Genomic DNA, 7,007 nt, shown 5'->3' on the forward strand with positions numbered 1-7,007 from the left:
TATCACAATGATACCTATCAAGCATGCATCTAATCATCATTGTAATCCCAACTATCCAGGATTAGATCACAGAATATCACATGAGAAACTAGAGTTTTCCATGAACACAAGAATCAAGAAATGAATAAACAATCAAGCACAAATCATTAACAATTACCTTGAATGATTCTAGAGAAAGAGGAATCAAGAGTGATGATTTTCTTGCCAATGATGAGGGTGATGATGATTGCTAGGGGATTAGAGAGTTGCAAGTACGTGATTTAGTTTTGTGTGCAAATGATTAGAGAAATGAGATTAGGGTTAAGTATTTAGGATTTCACTAATTACCATCTACATCCCTAAGTATTATAATTTACAAATGCACACCATCTCATAACTGTTTCATAGTTCCACCACCAAGTTTACACATTTGACAAGTTTCACAAATAACCAACAAGTATACACAATCAAACAATCAAAACATATATAATTTCATGGCAATCAATACATGATCGTGCAATAAATACGAAATAGAAATCTTGGAAATTTGAGTTGTCACATTTGTGGCGAGGAGTCTTCGTTCATATCGGGTATCGAAGGGTCCACGTCAACGGGCTTTCTTTTTTGTGCCGAACCTTCCCCTTCCTCACCCAACAATGGGACTTGGGCCCATTTGTCGTGTTTTCGAACGACATCCCACGCCTCGACATGTTGAAAACCGTTCGGAAATCTCTCTTTAAATTCTTTTAAAGCGACTTTCATCACATCGAGATCCTTACATCCGCTTTCTCGTGTGCGATCCTACATATTATAAAATAATAAGTGTTAAAAAAATATGAACTTAGTAAAGAAAATTAAAAAATATACAAGGTTAAAAAATATAATTTTTACCGCTTGTTGGTATAGGCCGTTGAAAAAGTTTATTTTCGTCAGCATCGGGTTCCATTTAGACCGTACTTGATGCACGGTCCGATTACTTCCACCATCGGTGGCGTTAAAATGATCTAAAATCTTACGCCAAAAACTATCGCGGTTTTGTTGATTGCCCCTCTTTTTGTTGGTAGAGCAATGTACCCACGCCTTCGCCAACGCCTCTTCTTGGACCTTTGTCCATTTTTCGCTCGTCATTTTTCCCTTTTTATCCCGAGCGTCATCTTCTTCGTTGCCCACGTCTTCATCCACATTATATTCATCGTCCTCGTGCTCGTCCTCGTCGCCCAAATTTTGAGTTTCGGGCACTACCTCATCGTCCTCGTCGTCGTAAATAGGTAGAGGACGTTCAACATTTCCTCGTGTAGATGGAACTTGTGGGGAACGAAAACCATATGGGTCGAAGGCGGGGGATTGAGGAGGAGCATCCATTGATAACAAATTTTGAAAATAGCCGAAATTGGGTTGAAGGTTGGGTGGTTGGGTGTTGTAAAAGGAGGGGTGTGAAGGTTGTTGGAAAAAAAGGGGGTTGTGAAGTATATCCGAAAGGGGGTTGTGGTTGTGCACTTGCACCGCTCGAACCACCACGAGACGGTTGCGAGCCCCGTCCCTTAGTTTTTTTCTTGGCTTCGCGGGATTGGTTCTCCATTGCTCGGTTTGAAGTGGGTGTGGTTTGAGAGTATAAAAAATGAGTGAAGTGGGTGTGATTTGAGAGTATAAAAAATGAGTGAAGTGGGTGTGATTTGAGAGTATAAAAAATGAGTGAAGGGTGTGGTTTGAGAGTATAAAAAATGAGTGAAGGGTGTGGTTATTTATATTTGTTTAAAAAGTGAATTTTTTTTTTTAAATTCGACCGTTTTAATATGACCGTTCCTCAAAAAATGTGCCACTCAACGCGGTGAATACACACCGAAACCCTTCCCCGAATCGGGTCCCCGCGTTGATGGCGGCAGTGTTCCTGATCGGGGTTAGGGGTCACCGCATTCACTCCCCGAGTGTGCCCCGGATACCCTAACGTATATAAAACTCTAACGTGCAGGCTTTTGAAAATAGGTTAAAGTATTAAAATAAAGTTTTAATGAAACCTCAAGATTTGAAATATTATTAGGCATCATTAAAGTCTAACACCAGGTTTATCATTGTTGTTGATTGGGTTAGCCCAGAAGAAAGGGCATATGGATCATGATTCAAGAAAGCCCAATATAGTAGCCTTGAAACTTCATCGACAAAAAATGGGAACGGGGCTTTGGGCCTATGACCGGGTTATTAGGCCATAATAGGACCCAAACTAAACAAAGTGTCACTTATGACACTTGCTAAGTTAAAATATATTTAAATGGACGAGCAACACTCACAACCATTGTTTGTTGCGACTAGTACCGGTTGTTGTGTCGCCACCACTAACACTGCCGCAGTCTCCCCCTAATGGTCGCCATAGCCCCCATTGTTGTGGCCACCTCCGTCACGATCACTACCACCACCGTTGTCACCACCACCACCACCACCATCACCGCCTCCTCGCTGCTAAATTAAATATAGCACATGAACCCATTTACATGTTCATTTTTTTTTCAAAAATGACTCATTTCAACCCGAAATTATCATAATATAAACTCATTTTGAACTGAAGCAAATTGATATATTTTTTAAAACAACCCGTTTTGATCTGTACTCGTTTTCATCCGATCCGTATTGACCCAACACCAGTCTCAACCCACCCGTTTTAACGGGTTTAATGGAAGCTAAGCCCAAATAACAAGTTACCATGAAAACTTATTCATATATATTCAAATACACAAATTTCATTTGTTTGGAGGAAGTATTAGCATTACAGATTACAAAATAATTCCACAAAAAAATTGACATCCTCCACAACTTTTCCCTGTAAACAAAAACACATATTATGATCCAATTCAACACATTAAACACACATGACTTTATTAATCAAAAACTATACCAACCATGATGATCAAGCCAATGCATCAGCACCCGCAACGATCTCCAAAATCTCGCCTGTAATCTTGGCTTGGCGCTGGCGATTGTAAACCCGCGACAAGTTCTTCTTCAACTCGGACGCGTTATCTGTCGCATTCCCCATAGCAGTCATTCTTGCCGCAAGCTCGCTTGCTAACGACTCCTGCAAAGCCCTCAAGATTTGACTGTTCAAATATAATGGCAACAATGCATCAAGAATCTGGACCGGGTCCTGTTCGAATTGCAAGATTGGCGAAAAGTCCATTGTTTCGGCCCTAATAACGTCTCGTTCGACGGTCAACTTTCCCTCTTTTGTGGTCAGCCTAAAGAACTCATCTTCAGCAGCATCAACACATATTCCATTTATGTCACAAATTTCTCCTTTGGGTGATAATGGAAGTAGTGTATGAATCACAGGATCGGATTTCACTAATGACACAAACTTTGTGTACAAAAGTTCAACTTTGTCGACTTCTTCGCTTACAAATAGCGAAAACACATCGTCTGCGATCGCCTGAGCTTCTTTCGCGGTTGGGAGATTGCTTCCGTCGAGAAACTTGTCCACTGGAATTTGGGGTCGCCGAAGGAAGTAAGAATTACCCTTTTTGCCTACACTGATCACAACATAATCAAGACCTAGCGTCTTGAGCTCCCGGATTCTTGCTTCGGCTTTTTTCAAGATGAAGTTGTTGAAACCGCCACAGAGACCACGGTCTCCGGTGACCACCACCAACGCCACCTATTAGAGAAAATATATTAGCTAAATCATATCTTCTAACTACAGTAACGATATAACAGTAAACACTATCTAATATATTCTTTCTAATAATGATTTTTTTCTTGAACAACAAATTTGGATCACTGACGGACCACTGGAGTATCATCGTGCCACCAGTGGAACCACTCGATCATATCCATCTCCACTAGGCATAATGGCTATACACCAATTTATGAGGAAACCCAATAAATATGAGAAAACCCCCTTGTGAGAATCGAATCTAGGACCTATTGGTCCTAAATCCTTATCCCACTAGGCATAATGCCCCGATCATATCAACTTTATATATAGGGATACAATGAGGAGGAATTTAATCAAATCATATTTTCTAACTATGGTAATTATATAACAAAATCATATAATATAGTCTCTCTAGCAATGATTATTGATCAACTATATATATATAGTAATACAACGAGGGAAACATGATCAAATCATATATATACCTCTAGATTAAAACGATACACAGACGGCTGTAAAAAAATCGAAGTGGTGTTTTCGGCCCTTTATAGCCGCTGTCACCAGCAACTATTACGCCTGGCGTAAATAAAAAAAAACTTTTTTTAAGTTATTTTTTAGGATTTTTGGTAAAAAAATTAATAGAAAAAACATTTCGTAAGGTCGAGTTCTCTAAGTTCCCACAACTCGTAGGAGTTTTCAATTTACCCTAACCCAAGTATGACAATTATATAAAAATAAACACTAACTAATATATATTTTCTCTCTAACAATGATTTTTTTTATCAACTATATATCTGTGCCAGCCCAAAGCAAGTGCCGGGTGGGCGACCGCTCTGGGTCCAAATCAAAATAAGGCCCGAAAAAAAACTTTAATTATATATATATATATATATCTAAAAAATTCTGTATGTGTTTAAAAAAATGTTAAAGGGTGGATTTATGAACCAAAAACGTTTCCTGGCCTTTTCAAAATTTTGGATTTGTGATTTTGTGGCCCAATTTGCCAATTTGTCTGGATTTGAATGTATGAAGATTTGCGAATATGACTCAAATTTTTTATCTCACACACAGACCCAATTTTTTTTTTTTTTTTTTTGTGATTTTCAAGTACGTGTTGCTATATATATAGGGATACAACGAGGGAAACCTAAATCAAGTCATATCTAACTACAATAATTAATAATATATAGGAATACAATAAAGAAAACCTGATCAAATCATAAATTTTAACTACGGTAATTATATAACAATAAAACATTAACTAGTACATTCTCTATGATATAAGTGACACCTAATCAAATTATATTTTCTAACTATGGTAACGATATAATAACACTAACTAAAATATTCTCTCTAATAATAATAATCGCACCTTCTTGACGGGTCGAACATTGGTCAAGGGGACATCAACATCTTCCGTTTGAAGTTGTTCATTGATGCTATAAAGCACTTCAACCAAAGTCTCCGAAAATGGTCTTGCATTCACCACAGCTTCTTGAGCTCTTCTAACTTTAGCAGCTGCCACAAGCTTCATAGCTTCAGTGATCTTCTGTGTGTTCTTAACCGAATCGATACGGGTTCGAAGATCACGGAGGCTGCAATGGATCGAAGAAGAAGACGGTTTCGATATCGAATTGTTGGCATTTGAACTGGGAATTTGAACTGGTGCAATGAATGATCTAAAAGAAAGTGGTGATGATGAATCAAGTGATGGTTTTGATGACACCAACATTGTTAAATTTGAGCAAGACATGTTTTTTTTTTTGTTTTGTTTTGTTTAATTATGGTTGTTCAAGAATTCAACAATGAAGGGTGTGTGAAGAGTTTTTGTTTGTTGATAAAAATCTTATCTTTTTGTTGTATGGTTGGATGGTATGTGTGAAGAAATTAAGAGTTTGGAATATGGATGAGGTTTTTGAGTGGATGTAGATGTTCATGATCATGTATGGATGAGGAGTATATCAAGTGGCCCCACCAATTGTTGTTATTTACTCTTCTGCCATAAAGTTTTTGTTGTGGTGAATAAGCCAAGGTACAAGTTAAGCTGCATGGTTTACAAGTTTCTAAAGTAATATGGCCAGTGAGAGAATTGGACGTTGTTGAAGCCCCCAAAGGTTCCATTGTGTATGATTTTGGTACAATACATGTAGAATAAGATACAAATGTTTTTTTTTTTTTTTTTTTTTTTTTTTTGCAATGTGACCACCAGATTGGTGGAAGGCTTGCATTTCTTTTAGTGCAGAGTGAGGCACTGATAGACAATGATGGCAAACCCAGGGAAACGTGGGTTGGATCCAGGGGCGGACCCACATATAATGGGTCGGGGTCCCCGGACCCCAATGCTTTTAAAAAAATTAGTAGATTCGGTATATTAAATTGTATAAGTACCCCATAAATACAATTAGGTGGGCACCATAGAAATAAAAGGAAATCTGGTGTAGTGGTAAATCTCTTTTTTTACCAACGAGAGGTCATGGGTTCAAACATCGCTATGATCCGACCCGAACGAGGATCGACCCAAAAATTTTAACGTTTTGTTATGAAAATTTTGAACACCGAAAAAAATGGACTCCATTGAAAAAAAATCATGGGTCCGCCACTGGTTGGATCCTTGAGCCAAACGGGTTTTACCGGTAATTTCACCGTCGTGCCTACGGGCGGGTGGGATGCCGGGTTTTCCCCGGAATTTGTGTTGGACTCGGGTTACTCTCGGAGTACTCCGTTTGTCCAGTGGGTGCCCCGAGAGTGTTCCAGATTAATTATGTTGGCCGATCAAAAAATATATATATATTCTCACAATCGAAAACCAAGATTCAGAGCAAATGATATATATGGTGAATAGCCCCTTGAGCAGTTGAGCCACAATAAAACCATGGTGACTTCCGAACCTGTGAAATTGCTGGATTGGTTTATGAGTTTGTGAGATTTAAATTTACACAAATGTGAAGTGGAGAATTTTTAATATTAGTGATTTTAAATAGATAACATGTAAACACTTATGCATATTATGTTGGATCAGTTCTGTTTAAACATAATGGAAAACATGAATAATACATGTTACAGCAGATAACCCAGCAGAGAATCCAGTCAGGGATGCAGCCATCGAGTTCGACATGATTGTCAGGATGATCTGGTTCCTCCTTAGGGTGTAAGATTATGATGGTGATGAAACCGAAGTAGGGTAATTTCGGTTAGGGGAGAGAGTCACGAATTCTTGATGTTAATGAGGGTTGTAATTGTGTAATGTCTGTAACTGTGTAACCCTTTAACTCTCTAATAAGCCCCTTATTTATACACCCAAGAGGAAACCCAATTAGTTAATAAGGGTAATATGGTCCATCAACAATTACCAACTAATTATTAATAGGTTAATAAATATATTTTG

At 38.3% G+C, this 7,007-nt stretch overlaps 2 protein-coding genes across 2 annotated transcripts; both read right to left on the reverse strand.

Annotated features, from left to right (window-relative positions):
* Window positions 1-499: 499 nt before the first annotated feature.
* LOC118487385 (glutathione S-transferase T3-like) lies at window positions 500-2,571 on the reverse strand. Its single transcript, XM_035984191.1, has 2 exons — window positions 871-2,571; window positions 500-780 (listed from the first exon to the last, which is right to left on the reverse strand). Exons 1-2 carry the CDS (start codon window positions 1,339-1,341, stop codon window positions 535-537), a joined length of 717 nt encoding a protein of 238 aa, XP_035840084.1. The 5' UTR covers window positions 1,342-2,571; the 3' UTR covers window positions 500-534.
* Window positions 2,572-2,669: 98 nt separating this feature from the next.
* On the reverse strand, window positions 2,670-5,743 carry LOC110910794 (ATP synthase gamma chain, chloroplastic). The gene is made up of 3 exons (XM_022155389.2): window positions 4,995-5,743; window positions 2,871-3,622; window positions 2,670-2,791 (listed from the first exon to the last, which is right to left on the reverse strand). Exons 1-2 carry the CDS (start codon window positions 5,373-5,375, stop codon window positions 2,879-2,881), a joined length of 1,125 nt encoding a protein of 374 aa, XP_022011081.1. The 5' UTR covers window positions 5,376-5,743; the 3' UTR covers window positions 2,670-2,791; window positions 2,871-2,878.
* Window positions 5,744-7,007: the final 1,264 nt, after the last annotated feature.

Source organism: Helianthus annuus, chromosome 15 (genome assembly GCF_002127325.2).
Source record: "Helianthus annuus cultivar XRQ/B chromosome 15, HanXRQr2.0-SUNRISE, whole genome shotgun sequence".
Taxonomy (NCBI): domain Eukaryota; kingdom Viridiplantae; phylum Streptophyta; class Magnoliopsida; order Asterales; family Asteraceae; genus Helianthus; species Helianthus annuus.

Bases quoted from the DNA above. Each gene is read 5' to 3' on its own strand.
- LOC118487385 (XM_035984191.1), bottom strand. From the start codon at position 1,341: ATGGATGCTCCTCCTCAATCCCCCGCCTTCGACCCATATGGTTTTCGT. The intron at 781-870 runs GTAAAAATTATA...TATAATATGTAG, and splicing joins ACGGCCTATACCAACAAGCG to GATCGCACACGAGAAAGCGG.
- LOC110910794 (XM_022155389.2), bottom strand. From the start codon at position 5,375: ATGTCTTGCTCAAATTTAACAATGTTGGTGTCATCAAAACCATCACTT. The intron at 3,623-4,994 runs GTGCGATTATTA...TTTCTCTAATAG, and splicing joins ATGTTCGACCCGTCAAGAAG to GTGGCGTTGGTGGTGGTCAC.